Below are 21,481 nucleotides of genomic sequence, written 5' to 3'. Positions count from 1 at the left end.
AAGATTGCATCGTGGATTCGGCACTTCAACATAGGTTCCTGGCTCCATGTCACATTCTTCCCTTCATCTTTATTTACCTTAAACATGTTGGAACTATTTGACTAGTACCTGATAAAGACTATCTCTCACAGTATGTATTCATCATCCCATGGCTGAATTTCTGATTCCAAGCTAACTCTTCAGGATTGACTGTTCCTTCTTTCCCAGCAGCAAGGTAAGCTTCTATGTCCTATATACACTTTCAGTGAGAAATGTAATTCAAGCAAAACCAATAGGGCATCTACACATACTATGAATTATTTAAGCACAGAAATAAATTTCTTTTTTTAATATGAAATTTATTGTCAAATAGGTTTCCATACAACACCCAGTGCTCATCTCAACAGGTGCCCTACTCAATAACCATCACCCACCCTCCCCTCCCTCCCACCCCCCATCAACCCTCAGAATATTCTCAGTTTTTAAGAGTCTCTTATGGTTTGGCTCCCTCCGTCTCTAACTTTTTTTCCCCTTCCCCTCCCCCATGGTCTTCTGTTAAGTTTCTCAGGATCCACATAAGAGTGAAAACATATGGTATCTGTCTTTCTCTGTATGACTTATTTCACTTAGCATAACACTCTCCAGTTCCATCCACGTTGCTACAAAAGACCATATTTCATTTTTTCTCATTGGCACGTCTAAAGCAGTGGTTTGAGGCTAGACACATGTATCAAGACTTCCATCCGTGGGGAGTTTACTGATCATTGTGAAACATTATCATGCTGCTCTCCTAAAAGAGATTTTTAAAAAGATGGATAGGTGTGCTCTGATTGAGTAGCTGTTAATTTTATCTTGTTCACTATCTGTTGAAAGAATTAAGGAGGACAGCAGTGAACCAATGATTATCAGGGGACAAATGTCCTTCTAAAGGCATCCAAGTCAAATGAAAAGATTAAAAATACGATTCCTACACAAGATGACATTCAAGTAAACAATTTCAAAACATGTAATTGGCCAAAACACAGATCTTCAGGCTAAAGACCAACAAACTAGAAACTTCTACCCAGTGATCCCTGCAATTCGACTGTGGGATAAAAATAAAGAGAGAAAGAATGAGTTTAAGAAAGGGGACAATTTCAACACAAACTAAAACATGGATCTTAAGAAAGAAATGAAGCAAAAGAATGGCTCCCATGAGGTAGCCGAAACAGCCACTCATGTAGGCAGAGGACAGACAGACTGAGAAACACTGAAGGCACAGAAGAGCCCAGGAAACCAACCGAGTGTGTGATATAAAGCATATTGAAGAGGGATGCCAGCAGACCACTCAACCACGCTGAGCTTGTGTGTCACCCCAGACCTTTCTTAAGCCAACAGAGAGGCTATCATCCCATCCTACTAAGAATACTATCCCTTACACTAATCAGGTTCTACTAAATACTCCTCATTTTGCTCACTTTGATTTTTATATTATTATATACTACCTCATTTAATTCTTACAGTGGTCTTACAATAATACCTTGAGTGAAGTCTCATTACTATTTTCATTTTGTAGATGAAGAAAACTGGGAGTTAGGTTCGGACTAAAGACTCCTCAGTGGTGAATGCTAAGACTGACATGAACCTGGTCCCAGAGCCCAAGCTTTATACTCAATGCCGTGCCCTCCCCAGACTGCCTCTGCTGGTTGTCCGAGCCCCTACTGCTACAGTGATGATACCACATGCACCATGGATGTATCTCTTGGTTCTGTCACTGTGAAACCCCAAACACTGAGTTTATGACATGGGAGAAAGACTGATCATGAATTAAGTTAAATTCAATGTGATTTAAATTCAGGTGAGACCAGTGGACTTGGGAATCACTCCACCCGAGCACTAAGTTTGGCTTTGGCGATAATAATTTTGTAAACTTAAATATACATTACTCAAGCTCTGTGCTTCACACGTTAAATGGGGATAACGAGTAATCAATCTCATAGATTTGTTGAGAATAATAACTGAATATTCATACAAAGTGTCTAGAGATTTTTCTGGCACATAAGGACCATAGATATAAGCATTTGCTAGGCTGAGAAAAACTGAATTGGTATATAGATTCATTCAAGATGATTCATCATAATCAAGAAATTACATTTTCTACACCACTGTTTACAAATTCACAGAATTGAAAAGTTGGAAAATAATTCATGGATATCTTTCAGTTTTAACAATGTCAAACTCTACAGATAATTTGTGCCTTAACTTTTATTGTCTAGTCCATACTTTAAATCTGGAGAAACCTGTGAGTAAAAACTATTGCTATAATGAAATATTGTGTACATATGTGTGTGTATACACAAACAATATGGAATGAATTTCGCTTCAATCTCTCATTTGTTTATGACTTTGTTTCTTTATTTCTTATCACTACAGGGCATCTTGTGATTCCCAAAGAACACCATGAAGAACAACACAGAAGTGACTGAATTCATCCTGCTGGGACTAACCAGTGACCCAGAACTGCTGGCCCCCCTCTTTATCATGTTCACCCTCATCTACCTCATCAATGTGGTTGGAAACCTGGGGATGATGGTGCTGATCCTCTTGGACTCTCGTCTCCACACTCCCATGTACTTTTTCCTCAGTAACCTGTCTCTGGTGGACTTTGGTTACTCTACAGCTGTCACTCCCAAGGTCCTGGTTGGATTACTTATAAGAGACAAGGTCATCTCCTACAATGCGTGTGCTGCTCAGATGTTCTTTTTTGCAGCCTTTGCCACCGTGGAGAGTTACCTGTTGGCCTCAATGGCCTATGACCGCTATGCAGCGGTGTGCAAACCCCTCCATTACACCACCACCATGACGACAGGTGTGTGTGCTCGTTTGGCTATAGGCTCCTATGTTTTTGGTTTTCTGAATGCTTCTGTGGATGTTGGAAACACATTCCACCTCTCCTTCTGTAAGTCCAATGTGATCCATCACTTTTTCTGTGATATTCCTGCAGTTCTCTCTCTCTCTTGTTCTGATAGACATGTCAGTGAGCTGGTTCTTGTTTTGGTAGCAAGCTTCCACATCTTTTTTGGTCTTTTGGTTATTTTGATCTCTTACCTGTTCATATTTATCACCATCTTGAAAATGCCCTCAATAGAGGGATACCTGAAAGCTATATCCACCTGTGCTTCTCACTTCACTGCAGTCTCCATCTTCTATGGGACAGTCATGTTTATGTACTCCCAGCCAACCTCCAGCCATTCCATGGACACGGACAAAATTGTATCTGTGTTCTATACTATGGTCATTCCCATGCTAAATCCTGCGGTGTATAGCCTGAGGAACAAAGAGGTCAAGAATGCTTTCAAGAAGGTTGTTGAGAAGGCAAACCTGTCTCTAAGCTTCACCTCCTAGGGTTGTAGAATCCACAGTGACCTACCTTCACTCCTGTCTGATCTTCTCCCTGCATTAACTCGCAGTTTACAGCCCACATTGCACTTAAATTACTGCTGTGATACTTTCCTCTTCAAAAGTCTCTCACTAAAAAAGAAGATAAAAAAGAAGATAATCCAGTCGTGTAATATCTGGATGAGAATAGCCATGAAGACCTTAAAGTGTTTAGAGCACTCTTGTCATGAACCTTAATTATATGTGATTTATTCACCTGTTCACATTTTTTCCACCACACGCCAATGCAAGTGTGTGTGTAAAACGCAGCTCAAACCCATGAAGGGAAGTGTATGCAAGGGTCCTCTATGTGCACATACACTCAAGAGGGGAAATTTGTTAAAAGAGGTAGCTGGAGTATGGCTAGTTTTTAATAAGAAAGTCAAAATAACTGTAGAGCAGAGTATAAATTAATGTTCAGCATTTTTAATTTTTTTTTCTAGTTTAAAAAAACAATTCTAAGAGTCCAAAATGAAGAAAACCATAACATGGATTTTTTAATAAAAGTATGTGCTTTTTTGTTGGAACATTTTTTTTTCAGAGCTACATATCTGTAAAATCTTGAAGGAGTTCATCTTTATGTCTTCAGAAAGTCATTTGGTAGAAGAAGTATGGTGACATGATAACTTTCAAATGCAAGAAGACCAGAGTATCAGAAAAGGGGATCGAATGATAATAGAGCAGTTTCTCAATTTTTCTGTAAGAACCCCAACTGTGTAAGATACATGCACTGAGTAGTGATAATGTTAGCTATTTTTCTCTCTGGAAATACTATGAAATGGCTCGTGTCTCTCACACAGGGATACTTTAGTTTCCTATGAGCTACGTCATGTCCTGCTGCTTTCCTTCTTCCTCCGTCCTCCTCCCTCACACTGAGCTCCCTACTGTCCCCGGACAATCCAAACTCATTCCTGCCTCAGGGCCTTTGTACATGCTGTCGCCAATGCTCAGAAAGCTCCCTCACTTCCCTCAGGTCTTTCCTTAAATTTTACTGTACCATAGTCACCCCACCCCTATGGACACTGTTCCCAACTTACTTAATCCATCATAGTTCTAATCAGCACTCAGCTATTTCTATTTATTTGTCCCTTTTTTATTCACTTACCTTTCTAGAATGTACACTGCCTAAGAAGGGTACCTTTGTCTTCACTACTAACAACTTCATCCTCAACATACAGCCTGTTTCACACTAATTTCTCAGTAAACATTTGTTAAATTACTCAATCAATTAAACTCTGAGCCCAACAGTTGATATATTTGATAATTTGGCTCATTACCTATTATATAATTCTTTAGAAAAGAATTTTAGAACATTTTATAAGACATAACTAGTTTTTCTTCTATTTTCTCACTCACTACTTATATTCCCCACTTTTGGAAAAAGTCATGTTTTCAAAACTATATTGCCAGATGGATAATATATAACATCTTTTAAATTAAAATTATCTCATGAAATGGCAAAGAATACATGAAATTAATTCTACCTACTAAATCACACAAAGTATATATACTTTCTCAATTAATAGAGCTTTAGAGTAAGTCATGAAATCAGGTAAGGAGTATATTTCAACTTTATTCTTTTCAAATACTACTTTAAGTATTCTAGTAGATTTACCTCTTTCTATAAATTTTTCAATCAGCTTACTAATATTTCCAAAATTCTTCCTCACATTTTGATTGAGATTAAGTTGAATCTGTAAATCAGCATGAGGAAATTGGCATATTAAAGTCTCCTAACCCATGAACATGATCTTCCTCTCCTCCCGTATAGCCTTTACTTGATTCTTTTCATTGGCATTTTTCATCTTCTACATTCTAGTATTTCACATATTAAGTTAGATTATACCTAATTGCAAATTAATGACCAAAGGGGCTCTGCACACAGTCCACTCCCTCTACAGTGATATCATGTGGGACCATGTTGGGATTTCAGAGGCTAATGACTGGGTAGAGACTTTTAGAGACCTGGAGTTCTCAGAGGAACAGGACCCCTTTGGGGACATCCAGAGGTCCTCAGCTGATCTATCTACAGAAGAAACTTAACTGAGTCTAGGGACTTTGCTTGAGTTGTTAAATGAGCACACAGATACATTTGGCTTACATTGTCATAAGTTCTATAAAATAAAGTTCATACATTTCAGTATGCTCGTTCCTGAGAGTTTGGATAAATGTATACAGTACATCACCCAGATCAGTATACAAAACAGTCCCATTCATCCGAAATTGTCTCCTGCTTCCTTTATGGTTAACCCCTCTCATCCCCCAGCTTCTCATAACCTCTGATCTGCTGACCCCCTCATATAGTTTTGCTTTTCAAATACAACATGCAACCTCCTGAGTCTGGCCTCTTTCCCTTAGCATAATGCAATTAAGATGCACGCATTTCCTTGCCTGTAACAGTAGTAGGTTCCTTGTCGTAAAGTTCTTTATTGAGATGTAACTTACATACCACAAAACATACCAAAGTATGCAATGCGCTGGTGTTTAGTACTTTTACAAACTTGTCCAATCGTCACCCTGGTTAATTGTTGAAGACTTCCATCACCTCACAAAGAAACTACATACCCAACCATCAGTCAAGGTCCATTGTCCTACAACCTCCCACCAGCCCTAGGAAACCACCAATTTACTTTCTGTCTCTGTAGATTGGCCTGGTCTGTATATTCCCATCATCCGTTACATCGTAATGGGATCATTTTTGACCGACCTCTTCCACTTGTCATGATGGTTTTGAGGTTTATTCATATTGTAGCAAGTACTGGTACTTCATTCCTTTTTGTTGCCTAGAAACACTCCTTTGCAAGCATAAACCACACTTCGCTTATTCACTCATCACTTGATGGACCTCTGGGTACAGGTAGTGCTGGTGTTTTAGGTATGGGCGGCTGGTGTGTGAGGAAGGCACGAACACAGATCTGGGGTCAGGTGTGTGGGCATTCCCGTGGCAAGGGAAGCTCCAGGATCTCAGCTGCAGGTGCTTGTGCACTGTCTGTGCAGTTGAAGTAACTATCAAATAATGCAGAACGAAATTAAACAAGACCCAAATAAGTTGAAAGATATCCCACGTTCATGAGAAGGAAACTTCAGTTTTAGTTTACGACATCACTGAGACCCAAAGGGATCCAGAAATTACACAGAATTCCTTTCAAAATTCCAGTAGCCTTTTTTGGCCAACACTAAATTGCCAACCTTAAAATTCATGTGGAATTGGAAAGGGCTCAAAATTGCCAAAGCAATCTTGGAAAACGAAGTCAGAGAAATCACACTTCTTGATTTTAAAACTTACTACAAATTTATAGTAATAAAAACAGCGTGGTACTGATGTAAGTGATGGGTCACGGGGTTCCACTCCTGAACCAATATTGCACTGTATGTTCACTAACTTGAATTTAAAAAAATAAGTTAAAAAAAGATAGACTAACCAATCAATGGAGTAGAACTGAGAGTTCAGAAATATACCCATATATATGCAGCCAATTGATTTTTGCCAGGATGACAAGCCCTTTGAAGGTGGAAAGAACAGCCTTTCAGCAAATGATATGAGACAACTTGATTTTCATACATAAAAAATAAAAGTTGTATCCTTACTTCACATTATATACAAAAAGGGAACTCAAAACGGATCAATGACCTAATATAAAAGCTAACCCATACATTTTTAAAGGAAAACATAGGGTTAAATTTTCAGGACTTTAGATTTAACTACAGGTTTTTAAATATGACATCAAAAGCTTAAGCAATAAGAACAAATAAAGTAATAAAACTTCATCAAAATAAAAAAAACGTTGAATATCAAAAACACCAAGAAAGTGAGAAAACAATCCACAGGATGAGGAATGTATTTGCAAATCACACCTCAGATAAAGATTTGATATTTAGAATGTATAAAGAGCTCATACGACTCAAAAATGAAAAAAACAAAGAACACAATTTAAAAATAGATAAAAGACTTTAATATACATTTCTCCAAAAAAGATACACAAATAATCAATAAGCACATGAAGAGATGTTCAAACTCATTAAGATTGACATTTAAATACATTAATTTAAGAAATGTAAATTTTTAAAAAAGAAATGTAAATCAAAATCACAGTGAGATACTACTTTACACACGCTAGAAAGGCTATGTTTTTTAAGACCATATATATTTTTTTAATTTTTTAATGTTTATTTTTGCGAGAGACAGAGTGTGAGTGGGGGAGGGGCAGAGAGCGAGGGAGACACAGAACCCGAAGCAGGCTCCAGGCCCGGAGCTGTCAGCGCAAAGCCCGATGCAGGGCTTGAACCGGCGAACCGCAAGATCGTGATCTGAGTTGAAGTCAGACGTTTCACCGACTGAGCCACCCGGGTGCCCCAAGACTATATATTTTTTAAAGAAAACAATAAGTGTTGAGGATGTGGAGAAGTTGGAACAGTCACTGTGGAAAACCATTTGATATGTCCTCAAAATATAAAACATACAAATACCATATGACTTAGAAATTCTATTCATAGGCATATATTCCCCAAAATTGAAAACAGGTACTCAGACACTTGTATTCCAATGTTCATTGCAACATTAATCACAACAGCCAAAAAATGGAAACAATGCAACTGTCCATCAGGAGATGAATGCATAAATAAAATATATCCTGGGTGGCTCAGTCAGTTAAGTGTCCAACTCGATTTCAGCTCAGGTCATGAGCTCACAGTTCATGGGTTTGAGCCCCATGTCGGGCTCTGTGCTAAGCATGAAGCTTACTTGAGATTCTCTCCCCCTCTCTCTCTCTCTCTGCCCCACCCCAACTCACATGTTCATTATCTCTCTCAAAATAAATGACTAAACATTTAAAAAGGAGGTAATAAATGATAAGGGGACTAGTATTCAAGGATCTATTAAAAAGAAAGACACGTAGACAACAAAACACGAATAGTTTATTATATGTCGTGTTAGGCAGGAAAGACTATGTGACATGCAGTAGCAAATCGGCCCCCAAGTCCAGCGATTTAACACAGCAAAGATTTATTTCTTACTTCTGCTATTACGTGTGTGTCACAGGTTATCCAGAAAAGAAGTCTCTCTGCATGTGTTCATTCAAACACCCGGGCCAATGGAGGCTTTGCCATCTGTAGCTACCTTCTCTGGAACATGCTGCCTCCTCCGCCACCATGGTAGGTGGGAGGCATTACATACTTGTGCACTGGCTTGTCTATACTTCAACCCAGAAATGACACACATCATACTTCTTCTCCAGCCCGTTACTTAGAACTAGCTGGTGGCTCCACCTAGCTGCAGGGGGGGCAAGGAAGTGTGGGGAACAGACGTAATGTTTGTGTACTGCTAATTTCGGGCCACGGAATGTATCATTGCTTACTGATGATAAAATAGTAACACTTAAATTGATTGATCTCTTTTTTTAATGTTTTTTAAGTTTGTTTACTTATTTTGAGAGAGAGAGAGAACAGGGGAGGGGCAGAGAGAGAAGGAGAGAGATAGAATCCCAAGCAGGTTTCCTCACTGTCAGCGCAGAGCCCAAGGTGGGGTTCGAACTCACAAACCAGGAGATCATGACCTGAGCTGAAACCAAAAGTTGGACGCTTAACCGACTGAGCCACCCAGGAGCCCTAAATTGATCTCTTGATATGTGCTAGACATCTCATTTAATCTTTAGGACTGTCCTATGAGGGATGTATAGTATTATCCTTGTGTTTATAAGTGATACTTTGAAGCTTTGAAAGACTGAATACCTTGGCCAAGGTTACCCTGCAACCGAACCAGAACTTGAAGACAAGCCCCATGACTGCTCAGCTCAAACTTGGCAGCAGCTAAACTGGACTGCATTGATAAAGGAGAGATAATTCCGCCTGGTGTTTGTGGTTACAGATGACTATGTGGGGGAAAGAATGGATCCATATCCTTAGTTCTAAACATAGGGAGGGAACTCCCCCTAAATATCCCCAAAGCAGCTCTGCACTGGTAAGAAAAATGGGTATTTTGTTAAAAAAAAAAAATTCCTAGGGACGATTGTAGGCCTTTCAGAAAAATGTAGCTATTGGTATGCCTGGGTGGCTCAGTTGGTTAAGTGTCTGACTTCAGATCAGGTTATGAGTTCACAGTCCGTGTGTTCGAGCCCCGAGTCAGGCTGTGCTCAGGCAGTGCAGAGGCTGCTTGGGATTCTCTCTCTCCCCTCTCTTTCTGCCCCTCCCCCACTCACACTTTCTCTCTCTCAAAAATAAATAAACTTAAAAACCAAAGATGTAGCTATGAGAAAGCTTGCGTGAGAGTCCTGACGTCACCTAAGCCAAGATTTTGGTGAGGTTTATATTTTTGTTGCCTGGCGTGGCTGTGGCACCACTGATTTGCTGACTGGGGGCTCCTCTCCAAGCTTTCATTCCCCCGTGTCTTCAAAAGCACTCTCAGCTCAAATACACACAGACATTATCTGATGGCTCCTATTAGGTTCAGGTCAGAAGGACCAACCCTGGATCTGGAGCCTCCTGAGATATCCACTCTCATGACACTAAATGTCCCCCCTGTGATTTATGGGGTGAAAAGGTCATTGACTTGGCCCTGGTATTTGTAGGAGCACAAGCCCAAGCGATGTTCTAGAACACAGCGCTCCACAGGTGGGGAAGGAGCTTCTCCAGCATGATGCTTTCCTGGATGTGGACTTCTGGTCAAGAGTGTGGCCATGAAGGTTTTCCATACTCCCTGCCTTGCACCCTCCTTTGTCTGTTCCCAGAGCAAAAGTAAGTAACAAGAAAACACACAACCATAACCAATTAGAATGAAAAGGGGCTGTAGGAGATCCAATTGTGTTAATTTCACAAATGAGGAAAACAAAGCCCAAAGAGGTGAAATGGCTCGATCATAGACCCCTTGTTAGCTATAGCTCACCATTCTTTCCACTGATTGCAATCGGATACCTTGAATGAATGATTGAGGTCATAGAGTCATAAAGGGAGACCGTACCTCCTGATCTCTTTTATTTAGAACATGCTAGAAGAGTAGCAGTGCAAATATCATAGCTCCCTTTCTGAATCTCAGGGGTTGTAGAATTTCAACATCTGTTTGGGCATCTCGAGTGAAGAGTCATTTCTTGTAGCGTCAAAGTTGGAACTTTCAATATTATTGGCTGAATTTCCCTCAGGAACTGAGAGATGAGATAGACAATGGAAAGTAATGACTCAGATGGCTTGACTGAAGTGTTAGCATCTTTTATGCTTTTCAAAAAACTCCCGTGTTTCCTGTCACATCAGAGCAGGAGAGTAGCCTGCAAGGGAGAGGCACAGGGTTTTGCATCTTGTGAATTAAGAAGATACAGCCAGCAGCAGGTCTATACCCAACTGATTTTCAACAGAAGTAGAATCAGAATTGGGCTTGTATTTGTGGTACAATCATACCCACACCCCTACACCTCAAACTCCCGGATCAAAAAGAGCTGTTTTGTGTTCTGTTTGTACCTACAGACAGTATAGATAGGGAATTTGCTCAAGATGTTGGCCATTCTTGGTACATCAATGGGATACAGAAATTAACTTTTTTCAAGATAAATGTAATTGGGTTCCCATGTTTGTGCATTTGGGCCAAATCTGGCAACTCTAACAAGCACAGACATTGAGAAATTGAGGAACCATTCTTGGGAGCAAGTAACTTCATCATCAGTAGGGTGTTCTGGCATATTCTGGGCACTTCCATGATCATTCTGTAATATTTTATACACACTTTTATACAAGCACTTGTCACTTTTGGGGGATAATTTCCAGAGCCGGCTGACTCTATGCCTTTAAAAAGTCAGGAATGGAGTCATTCATTTTGTAATACCAGCTGCTGGCACAGAGGTGGCTTATGTGCAAAGCCAGCTATTGGGGGGAGGGGGGGAGAACAAAAGGGAATTAACACTGTACACTTGGCATGAGCCAGGCATCATGTTAGTAGGGCTCCCTAAATCACTTAATTTCATCTTTTCAGCTGTATAAAATAGATACATTGGGAACTACATGAACTGGGTGTTTCACAGAAAATGAACTGAGGTTTGCAGAGTATAAGTAATGTTCCCAAGGTCACATCGCATCCAGGGTGCTAATCACCGAGTAACGTTTTATCTATTATACTTGGTGTAAATAGTCACCTTAGGCTCTTCTTCTTAAGGGTTGTAATATGTCTATAACCTAACCCATTTTTCCCTCTCTTTCCTTTAGAGTTCTACCAATTACTTTTTTTTAAATATGAACTTTATTGTCAAATTGGTTTCCATACAACACCCAGTGCTCATCCCAAAAGGCGCCCTTCTCAATGCCCATCACCTACCCCCCCCTCCCTCCCACCCCCCATCAACCCTCAGTTTGTTCTCAGTTTTTAAGAGTCTCTTATGCTTCGGCTCCCTCCCTCCCTCTCTAACCTCTTTTTCTTTCTACCAATTACTTTTGCACATCAATCCCTAATTGAGATTTTGATTGTGCCATGGATTTTGCTAATTACTAAGACCTATCTGCCTATAATTATCTATTTATACTATTGAGCTTACCAATTCATACTTTTGTCCATGATGTTTCTTCTGCCTGGTATACTAATAGTGGAGGAGACAGCTTGAATTACTTGAGTTCTTGCTGTGTAACTGACGTTATTTTAAGTGTTTTTGCATGATCTAAGTAATTCTATTCACCTACCTCAAAGGATGAAAATTGTTACCATTCCCGCCTGAGAGATCAGGAACCTGAAATACAGGAAGTTTGATTAACTCGACCCACTATTTTGAAAAAGTTGCTTAATGTTATGGATTTTAGACAATATTGCCTGAGTTCAAATCCCCAAGTATACCTACCAGATTTGCTACTTAGGCAAGTAACTTACTTCTTTAAGCCTCAGTTCCTTTTGAAGTACAAAGCGAGTCATAATAGAGCTTGCCTCCCAGAGTTGCTAAATGTACTCAATGCGTTAATATGTGTGAACGGCTTAGAACGGTTTCCTGACACAAAGTAAGTACTACAGAAGTATTGCTATTATACGAACTAATAATTCTCATATGTCTGGAATCTCCAAAACCACAACTCAGGTGTAATCATCTCCAGAGAGGTTTCCTGAGAGTCTGTGTTGGGCTTACCATACATCTTGGAAGTATATCTACTTCCAAAGTGCCCTGGGCATACATAACCTCTGCTTTAGAAATACGTTCTGTTGAACATATCTTTGGGATAATAGGTCTCTCCCACTAGATTATTCTTAAAGACGGGGCTGTATCATGCCCTTCCTTCAATATGAAGGATTTTTAATCTAGGAGAAATGTATGTGATGGATTCCAGAGTCAGAAGGGTCTCTGGGGTTGAGAGGGCTTCTCATACTGTAACCATGGCAGCCACAGTAAGCTGTTAGCTAAACTGCCACTGGAGGTGAGGACAACCAGACACACACATAACATGGATGGACATCCACGGCTTGGTCAACGGTACAAAGTCCCTAGGTGAAAATGAAAGTAACACTTTCACCTCCCCCACACTCTCCCTTCCACGAATAAAGCAAAGACATCAGTGGTGGTCAGAGATGGAAAACATCAACCTAGGAGAAAAATAAGGACCGTGACATAGAGAGAAAACAACGAAAGTTTCGCTTCAACCTTTTGAAAAGCTGTTACTTCTTTTTTAGAGTTACTGAAAGACACCAATATCACTAAGCATGTGCCAGAAATCATGACGTTTCCTTCAGGGGCCAACGGTTGAAGTGGAGCAGCCAAGTGAGGACCCTCATGAATTAGAAAGTGAAGAGTGGGTGTCCCGAAAGCAGGATCCCAAATCACTGTACATCTTCAGCTATTATGAGCAAGTCAGTGAAGGATCCCGCAGAGAGAAGTGTGTTTGATGAGGCTTGCCATTGCATGTACCAGTGACTGACAAAATGCTTCTTTTCTCTTCCTTTTTGTTGATTAAGCTTTCACGAACTTGGAATAAGAGTGCTTGCAAGATACGGCAAGTAGTGAGAGTCCTGTTGGTTTAGTGTAATAGAGGATGCCGTACAACAGACAAGCTGAAATGTGCCTCCAGAGTCATAACACCGTCCCCTGTGGCGGCCATCAGCAAGGACATGTCAGTGTCCTTCCACATAACTTCTAGATGAACGGCTTCGCTCAACTCACCCCCACCCAGTGTGCAGTCCAGCTTGCTGCCTGTGGGTTCCTGCCTTTGACAGAGAGCTGACACACGTGGGCCAGAGACACCATTCACAGTCAGTGAATGACCGACGGCCATCAAATAGCATTATCTTGTGTTTGCTCATCTTGTCATAGACGTCTCTCGTGATTCCCAAAGGACTTTGATGGAGAACATTTCAGAGGTGGTGGAATTCATTCTTGTGGGGCTCACGGATGCCCTGGAGATGCAGGTCCCTTTGTTTACCATCTTCACTGTCATTTACCTCATCATTCTGGTTGGGAACGTTGGAATGATCGTGTTGATTCTGTTGGACTCTCGTCTTCACACTCCCATGTACTTCTTCCTCAGCAACCTCTCCCTCGTGGACTGCGTTTATGCCTCGGCTGTCACTCCCAAGGTAATGGTGGGGTTTCTCACAGGAGATAAGATCATATCCTACAATGCATGTGCTGCGCAGATGTTCTTCTTCTCAGCCTTTGCCACTATTGAAAGTTTCCTTCTGGCCTCAATGGCCTTTGACCGCCATGCAGCCGTGTGCAAACCCTTGCGTTACACCACCACCATGACAAGTGTTATGTGTACCTTACTGGCCACTGGATCCTACATCTGTGGACTCTTGCAGTCTTCCATCCATGTTGCCTTCACTTTCCACCTCTCTTTCTGTCATTCCAATGTAATTAATCACTTTTTCTGTGACATTCCCCCAATGCTGTCTCTCTCTTGCTCTGATATCTACATGAATGAGATTGTGCTCTTCACATTGGCAGGAGCCAATGTCTTTTTCACCCTCTTGGTTATCTTGAACTCTTATCTGTTCATTTTTATTGCTATCCTGAGGATGCGCTCAGCTCAGGTACAGAAGAAGGCTTTCTCCACCTGTGCATCCCACCTTACCACTGTTTCCATCTTCTATGGGACAATCATCTTCACGTACTTACAGCCAAGTTCTAGTCATTCCATGGACACAGACAAAATGGCGTCCGTGTTCTACACCATGGTCATCCCCATGCTGAACCCTTTGGTCTACAGCCTAAGGAACAAAGAGGTCAAGGGTGCATTTCAGAAGGTGGTTGGAAAAGCAAAGTCTTCATTGGGTTTAGCCTACTAATTAGAAATAGCATGCAAACCATATGACGACACTTCTCTTGGACTTCTAGTATCTAAGAATATATTTTTTAATTCTTTCCCGTCTTTCATTTCTCTGAGTAGTTCCCTCCCAAACGAGACTGGTTTTGTTCATACTTTGGGATTGTGATTGCATAGGACAAAAATTGGATATCTTTTACCAGAAAGAGGATAGTGCTTCTATCTTAAAACGAAGATTACAAGCCTAGATACTTTGAGATCCCACACTACATTGGTCTAAAGTGATTTGCAGGTAAACCTCATAAGTGTGTGATACCAGAGTTACATTTGTAATTACTAAAACTCAAAATAACTCTATGATTTTTGTACATAGTACAGAGATATGGTTCTCGGACATTCATTCTCTTAAGAATTACCTTGAGGGTTGCCTGGGTGGCTCAGTCACTTAAGCGTATGACTTCAGCTTAGGTCATGGTCTCACAGTCCGTGAGATCCATGAGGTCTGTGAGTTCAAACCCCACATCAGGCTCTGTGCTGACAGCTCAGAGCCTGGAGCCTGCTTCTGATTCTGTGTCTCCCTCTCTCTCTGCCACTCCCTCACTCACCCTCTGTCTCTGTCTCTCTCAAAAATAAATAAACATTAAAAAAAAAAAAAAGAATTATCTTGAGAGCGGCTCCTGGGTGGCTCAGTTGGTTGAGCATCCCACATCAGCTCAGGTCACGATCTCATGGTTTGTGGGTTCAAGCCCCACATCAGGCTCTGTGCTGACAGCTAAGAGCCTGTAACCTGTTTTGGATTCTGTCTCTCTCTCTCCCTCTCTCTCTCTCTCTCTCTCTCTTTCTGCCCCTCGCCTGCTTGTGAGTTCTCCCTCCCTCTCACTCACACACACTCTTTCTCTCTCAAAATAAATAAATAAAACATTAAAAAAAAAAAAGAGTTACCTTGGGAGATGTTGAAATGCAGAATTCCAGGAGTTAATTCCAGATAATCTAATTTAGTATATTTCTCGTAGAGCCCAGAAATCTGTATAATTATCCACCATTATCCACATATACCTGGATCCTGAACTTAGCACAAATGCCAGTGGTGAGTATAGATAATGAGGGATACTATGTGAGTTTAATCTATTTAGTTCCTGAATTTCAGAGAGAAAAACAGAGTTCAGAGGGTGAAAATATACCCATCCCTATTCCTTACCTGTGTTCTAATAAAGCTCATATAAGAGAGTCTGGATAGGAAAGTCTGCCTACATTCTTAACAAGCTTCCCCTTTATTTCAGAAGAGGTTGGTGTGCAGGTTGCACTTTGAGAACTGTTTCCTGAGACCAGTGGTTCAAAAGCATCATTACAAGGCGAGCAGCATCAGCTTCGCCTAGCACTTTTTAGAAGGTGCCAATTATAGAAACCCCCACCCAGACTGACAGAACCAGAAACTCTAGGACTATAAGCCAGCTATTTGCATCTTAGCCAGTCCTTCTGGTGATTCCAAAGCATACTTAGGTTTGAAAACCATTGGATGCAACCCAGAAACACTAACCTAGAACAGTAGTTCTCAACCTTGACTGCACATAACACTAATCTAGAGGAGATTTTTTTAAATACTGCTGTCTGGATCCCAGCTCCAGAGTGTAGGATTTAATGCATCTAGGGACAAGACCTGAGCACCAGGAGATTGTCAAATGCAACCACTTCCCCAGAACCTGATACAAAGAGGGGACTGAGACTCCCCCCGCCAAAAAAGATGATATTTATTTATCATCTAGTGTCTACGCATTATTTGCATATGTGAGCTCATTCAGATCCCACACTACCTCTGAGGTGATCAGCCAGGTAGAGAGGAGGAAATGGAGGCTAAGACACAGGCAGATGGTGGCAAAGTGAGAACTTTGAACCCAAGCCTGTGGGACTCCAAAGCACACCCTCTCCAGTTTAGTTCCGCTAATAATCGTTTAACACCATAACACCACGTAGAGGGCATAAGGAATACTAAGATGAAGAATCATTCTCTTTTATCAAAGACCACGAGTCTTCTCAGTATAATACAATTATCTTTGTAATAAATCACTAGGACTCAAAGGGACATGAAGAGTCACAATAATATTGAGCTAGCATCTCCTTGAAACTGTTTAAATATCCTTTAATGTGGACATTCTGAAGACCCCAAATCCCCACTGCTCATCCAAGCTCTAAGTAGGAGGGTATTAAGCAACATAGGTTTTTGAGGTCATCAGGCATACGTAAAGAGGACAAGAGCCCATGAGCTCCGTCCATGCGTTGCTGCTACTTACAGTAAAACCCTTGCTATCTGGGAAGCCGTGTTATCCCTGTTTTCCAGAAGCTTCGTACTACACATTCAGTTGGATAAAGACACGCCGATGGGAATCCTGCGTGCTCCAGTGAACATCTTCGTTTAAGAAGGTGGAAGACCATGAACCTTAACATCCCATGTGCTCACCTTCATCAAATCCCAAGTGTCTCATCGCCTTACTGGGAAGAAATAGGAAAAAGGCAGTAAAGGGCGAATGTGTGCACAGAAAGCCTTCATTCCCTGACCTTTGAAGTCCTGGAGGGCTGGTGTGGGGGATTAGTCACAAGAGCTGTGCAGCACATTCAGCAGGCAGGTTTAGACGGTGATTTAACCACATCTAACACCCCGTGGTGGACAGCAATGGGATAATGTAGCAACTCATCTCCCAAATACACTTCCGTAACCTTTTAATAGAAACATGTAATAAATTTATACAATCAAAAGTTTCTGTCAGATTATTTCTGGGGATGGCAGCTGCTATAGACTGAACGTGTGCTCCCAAATCTCATATATTAAATGCTAGCACCCCATGTGATAGTAGTAAGAGATGGGTCTTTCAAAGGGGGCAGATTAGTCATCTAATGCATGTGATTAATGCTGTTAAAAAAGAAATCCCAGAGAGGTCTCTTGCCCCTTCAACCATGTGATGAAATAGCAAGACAGCTATCTGTGACCCAGGAAGCAGGCTCTCATCAGACACGGAATCTGCCAGCGCACTGACCTGAAACTTCCAGCCTCCAGAACTGTGAAAAATAAATTTGTTCTGCATAAGCCACCCAGTCTATGATATTTTGTTACAGCAGCCTGAGCAAGCTAAGACATAAGCATGAGGAACAGATGAGTGAACTCAAGCCCTTCCCCAAACCATTAACCGTGACTTTGACTTTAACAAGACACTAAACTTCAAGATCAACAGTGAGGGGAAATTTTTTTAGGTGATCCACAGAAGAATGAAATAATATCCTCAGCCACTCCGGTTCAATGAGGCCAAAATGTAGTTTTCTACAAGTTAAAAGATATCCCTGGACCTGGCATCTAATGGGAACTATATTCTCCTGATGACTGCTCTTAACTCATACATCAGCCCTCTCTCCTCTACCAGGCTTGGTTTTTACTAGGAATCATTAGATGCTTATTTAATGAGAAATTAAATTAATGACTGAAGAAATATGTGAATGGATGGCTACATGAGTGAATAAATACATGAGTGAATGAACTGAGATTGAGTAAATGAGTCAGTACCAAGCTGGGTCCCTAATGGATTCAAGATTTGCTCATTTTATGAGCCCAAATAGAGGACATATCTCAGGTCACCCCACAGTGACATATCTCAGGTCATCCCTCATTCCATGGAAGTACAAACCGTTTTCACTAACTAAACTCAGTTCTTATATCTGAGGGTCCACGGGTCAGCCTTTGAGCTTTTGAGGCATTCCAGATGATCATGAAATTCAAGATTTTAAAAATGATTAATTTGAGCCTAACATAAGGAAATAATAAATAACAGGGTTCCAACCCTTGTAAGAAAATTTCTACTGGCAAATATGGAACAGCAAAAAACAATGGCCCAATTTTTTCTACCCCCTGGATCGATAGACAGAAAGAAAAGCAGAGGGGATAAGAATTGGCACCCACTGAAGGCTCTCACTGTGATAGTGTTAGATTTGTTCTCTCTCTAGATGACAGTGAAAGCTTATATTCCTCATGGGGGCCTCATAGCTTGAGTTGTCACTCCTCGCAAAGCCAGACTGCAAGAACAAGACTGCTATTTTTTTCTCTCTAAAGAATTCTGATTCGAAAGACAAGCATCCAGAAAAGAAGTCACTAATGGCCTTACAACCATAAGAAAATTGTTTCACAAGCTCTCCATTCTGAAGGAGTGTTTTTCAATTGTACTAGTAGTTGGAAAGAAAGAAAGAAAGAAAGAAAGAAAGAAAGAAAGAAAGAAAGAAAGAAAGAAAGAAAGAAGAAAGGGAGGGAGGGAGGGAGGGAGGAATTAAGGAAGAGAGAGAAAGAAAGAAGAAATGAAGGAAGGAAAGAAGGAAGGGAGAAAGAGAGAAAGGAAGGAAGGAAGGAAGGAAGGAAGGAAGGAAGGAAGGAAGGAAGGGGGAGGGAAGGAAGGAAGAAAGGAGGGAGGGAGGGAGGAAGGAAGGCAGAGAAAGAAAGAAGAAAGGAAGGAAGGAAAGAAGGAAGGGAGAAAGAAAGAAAGAAAAAGCAAGCAAGCAAGAAAGAAAGAGTACTAATGCAATGGTTAAATCAAAAGTCTTTGATGGGAGACAATCTGGGCTCAAACTATGTTAATAGTGCCTGGTGCATAACAATAGTAACTACTTCAGAGAGTTGGGGTAAGATTTAATGAGATAATACATTTTATGTACTCAGTATGGTGTTTGGCATGCTGTAAAGAAACAAATTTTAAAATTATTTTTATCACACCTTTAGCAAAAGTATAGAGAATATCACATCTCTCTGCCCCCCCCCCCCCACTTCATAACCATCTGACCTTATTTCTCCACTCCTGAAGGTTTTTAAATTTTCTGACCGAGACCTGTGTTTATATCCTATATCCACCTGAGGACATCTCCCTGGGGCCAAGGACCATACTGGGAAACCATAACAAAGACCAATTTCTCTGTCTAACTCTGTTTAACCCAACCGGTCAAGATAGGTTTAATATTGTGACCCCAGCTGCAGAATGGTCTGGTTCTTCTCTCTTTGGAGCATCAAGGAGATGTTGAAAATGCAGGACTTTAATGTCCTTCTCATCATCAGTACTAACATATAAATTTTAAAATGTCAAAGAATATGGAGATTAGTGCTATTCTTGCAACACGTGTACCCAAAACACATGTACACACTGCAAATCTTTTTAGTTCTCAAAGTTTTCCGTGAGTACTTCATAAAACTAGCATTTCTAATGTTCTAGTGAGAGAGAGGCAGATGTGCTTTGTGATAGCATGTGTGTATTTTCTTGACAGCTTCCCCGAGAGAGTGCTATTTGCTGAGAGAGTGCTAGAGGGTGAAAAGAAGAGGGAGGGTGAGACAGCGAAGATACTGAGCATGTGTGGATGTGAGGGAGTAATTGAGTCACATCCTGTTGGGAAAGGAGCTGCTCCTTGGCATTGTGTGAAAACCCTTCCATACAAGGGTTGATGAATCCATCAAGAATAATTTATTCCAACTCCAAATTCTACCATGCGTGTGAATGTCAGCACCGTTATGCAGGCAAACACTTCTAACTTGTTGATTGGGATAAACCTTACCCATCTGAGGTTAGGACATTTGGAACCCACTGGAGGTTATTTGCTACATGATAGTCAATGTTCCTCCTTACGGGCCGAGTGAAATTTCATCAGTAATCATTCATTTAACATCTGAGGAGAAAGTAATGAGAAAAATCTCCTTCCACAACTGTAACTACATAGAAATTCTACACCATGTATTTTAAAATACATACTTTTGGGGTGCCTGGGTGGCTCAGTAAGTTAAGCATCAGTGATTTCGACTCAGGTCAGGATCTCACTGTTCATGAGATCGAGCCCCACATCAGGCTTGCACTGACAATGTGGATCCTGCTTGGGATTCTCGCTCGCTCGCTCTTGTTCTCTCTCTGTATCTCCCCTGCTAGCACTCTCTCTGTCTCTCAAAATAAATGAATAGACCTTAAAAAAAATAATAAAATACATGCTTTTGCTCAAAGATATGACTGGACTTATAACCTGACCATGGTAGGCTGAAAGTAGTCTGGCAACTTAGTTGGGTGAAGGCCAGAATAATGCGCCTGCTCGTGGCAAAGGCATTCACATACACAATAGCTAAGTCAAGCCACCCATTTGCTTCGGGCATGAAATTATAAACATAAGACCAAACATGATATCTCATTATAAATATAATGACCAAATAAGTTATTATCATGGAAATGTGTGGGAATGGGGCAGAGCTCAGCAGAGAGAAATATGCTATGATTGACAGGGGAAATGAGGAAGCTACGAGCGATAGCGGGCTGCTGTTCTCCCATATGTTCTCTGTTCCTTGAGAGAGAAGTAGAAATTGTAGACTTTTGAGGTGAGAGGGGACCATAGACATCACCTAGTTCAACCATGCATAATATAGATGAGGAAATTCAAATATAAAAATCTTCAAAATTTGCCTGAGTTGACTTAGCATTTAAGTGGCAAAGCTCAGCCTAAAATTCACATTCCCAGTTGCCCGGGTGAGGATAATTTTAATGTAGTCTACTGCTTTGGGGAACCCTGAGCTGGCACGAATGTTTCCCATAGATTGAATTCGCCAGAATACGCATCCTTATGTTCCTATGGGTTGGGTTTAGGTTCGAATGAGGACACCACCCTGTGGTCCCCACACAAAAGTTGTCTGTGACTACCAAGGTGCCCGTTAACTTTGTCACAGTTGATCAATGCAGGAAATTTCCTCCCAATATTTTTTAGTTTAATTTGGTTTAAGTAAGGCCACTGGGGAAATTCCTCCTCTTTGGGACCCATTATTTTAATACATCCTATAGAGCACTAAATTATGTGGCTAAATCAGGCAAAATGGACTCTGAGT

At 40.9% G+C, this 21,481-nt stretch overlaps 2 protein-coding genes across 2 annotated transcripts; both read left to right on the top strand.

Moving 5' to 3' along the window:
• Nucleotides 1-2,418: 2,418 nt before the first annotated feature.
• LOC131488879 (olfactory receptor 5B3-like) lies at nucleotides 2,419-3,363 on the top strand. The gene has a single exon (XM_058690726.1). The coding sequence runs from the start codon at nucleotides 2,419-2,421 to the stop codon at nucleotides 3,361-3,363; it is 945 nt and encodes a 314-aa protein (XP_058546709.1).
• A 10,267-nt stretch (nucleotides 3,364-13,630) lies between these two features.
• LOC131488878 (olfactory receptor 5B12-like) lies at nucleotides 13,631-14,629 on the top strand. The gene has a single exon (XM_058690725.1). The coding sequence runs from the start codon at nucleotides 13,685-13,687 to the stop codon at nucleotides 14,627-14,629; it is 945 nt and encodes a 314-aa protein (XP_058546708.1). The 5' UTR covers nucleotides 13,631-13,684.
• The last annotated feature ends 6,852 nt before the right edge of the window (nucleotides 14,630-21,481 follow it).

The sequence above is a fragment of the Neofelis nebulosa genome, chromosome 10, assembly GCF_028018385.1.
Source record: "Neofelis nebulosa isolate mNeoNeb1 chromosome 10, mNeoNeb1.pri, whole genome shotgun sequence".
Classification (NCBI taxonomy): domain Eukaryota; kingdom Metazoa; phylum Chordata; class Mammalia; order Carnivora; family Felidae; genus Neofelis; species Neofelis nebulosa.
This window is presented reverse-complemented; position numbering and strand designations above follow the sequence as displayed.